This window comes from Dendroctonus ponderosae, unplaced genomic scaffold, assembly GCF_020466585.1.
Source record: "Dendroctonus ponderosae isolate FM_Combo_2020 unplaced genomic scaffold, Dpon_F_20191213v2 Dpon_F_20191213_4, whole genome shotgun sequence".
NCBI classification, from domain to species: domain Eukaryota; kingdom Metazoa; phylum Arthropoda; class Insecta; order Coleoptera; family Curculionidae; genus Dendroctonus; species Dendroctonus ponderosae.
The window spans coordinates 11,567,711-11,569,158 of NW_026018611.1; the positions used below are offsets into that span (position 1 = coordinate 11,567,711).

The window sequence follows — 1,448 nt, forward strand, 5'->3', positions numbered from 1 at the left end:
CAGGCCATGTGCTATGAAGCATTGAAAATTTTCAGCGACCGACTGGCGCGGGTGGAGCAAAAACAGACTCTGCTAAATATTTTGAATGATTCAATAAAAGCCGATTGGGACCTGGAAAATATCGCAGATCAAGCCTCTAGGCACTACTATGTTTCAAGAGGCGAAGCCTTAAATAAAGCCACAGTTTTCGAGAAACTCTCCAAGAAAAATTGGGAAATGGAAGTCCAGCGTGGAATAGTCCAGTTTGGTAGGCAACAGTCTCAACTTCATTGAGAATAGCTGATGATTTCGGCGATTCCAGGAAAGGAAAGCCAGGACCTGGACACAATAATTAACGACGAAATCCTATCGCTCACTGCCGCCGTAACAAGAGCTGCGCTTATTCCACAGTACAACTTGGTGCTGCTTGGAAAATCAGGCCTTGGGCGCAAAACTGCCATAAAAATCAGCTCAGCCCTTCTTTCCAAGAGAATCATTCATCCGTGCAGTGGAAGTCCTCCACTGTTCCCAAACGACCTCAAACTGGTCAGTTTCAACTCACCATTCCAGTCATCTGTTTAATAAATTCATTACAGGCAGTCCAATATGCAGGCTTAGAGTGCGAAGACGTTCTTTTGATACTGGAAGATTATGTTTTCTGCACTCAGCTGAACATGACCATAATAAATTTGTTGATGAGTGCAGGCGAGGCTCCGGATCTCTATTCGGACATTGAGATGGATTCCTTGGTTAAAGGGTTGAAGGACAAGCTGGATAGTGATAATTTTGAAGGAGATTTGAACCAATACTTTGCCACTAGTGAGATTTATTAGCTGACAATTGGATCAAGCTTTCGGCGTAACAAAAATCAATCGTTTCCAGATATCAAAAAACATCTGCATGTTTTTATTTGCCTGGATCAGGACAGTGAGGGTCTTCGCGATATAATTGTGAAGTGTCCAGCTTTGTCCCAAAATAGTGGGCTGGTCTGGATAGAAAAGTGGAGCGGCGAAACGATAAAAAGCTTCCCCCAGAAGCTAATTCATCAGTGAATGAAACATGCGTATAGTGAAGGATTGGTTTATTATTTCTTCAATTTTTAGGCTGGGTGGAATCGACGCCAATTACTCCACGAGCACTTTTGAACAAATCTACAAATCTTTGCCCAGTGTAACACCAACCAGATACATCTGCATGGTGAAGTTGTGCTACTCAGTTTACAAAGAAAATGAATCGTCTATTAATTCCAGAATTACCAAGCTAGAGGTAGATGGATAATTCCCAAACCAAATAGACCTGATTACTTTAAAAAGTCGGCTGTTTTAGAGTGGAATTTTGAAATTAACTGACGCGAAAAATTTAGTGAGCGAGCTGAAGCACAAAGCAGCCGAACAGCAGGAGAAACTGGCGGAAAAACAGTCGAAAGCAAACTCGGCCTTAGATATGATAAGCAACACTATCAAAGGTGC

The 1,448-nt window shown here is 42.2% G+C and overlaps 1 protein-coding gene across 1 annotated transcript in view; it reads left to right on the forward strand.

Annotated features, from left to right (window-relative positions):
• Nucleotides 1-6: 6 nt before the first annotated feature.
• The window catches only part of LOC125504206 (cytoplasmic dynein 2 heavy chain 1-like), a gene marked incomplete in the record, with an annotated part of 6,919 nt that continues 5,477 nt past the window's right edge, over nt 7-1,448 (forward strand). The window contains 6 exon segments of the mRNA XM_048665858.1: nt 7-247; nt 302-525; nt 576-798; nt 862-1,027; nt 1,083-1,245; nt 1,306-1,448. Of these exon segments, the coding sequence (XP_048521815.1) occupies nt 7-247; nt 302-525; nt 576-798; nt 862-1,027; nt 1,083-1,245; nt 1,306-1,448 (1,160 nt within the window).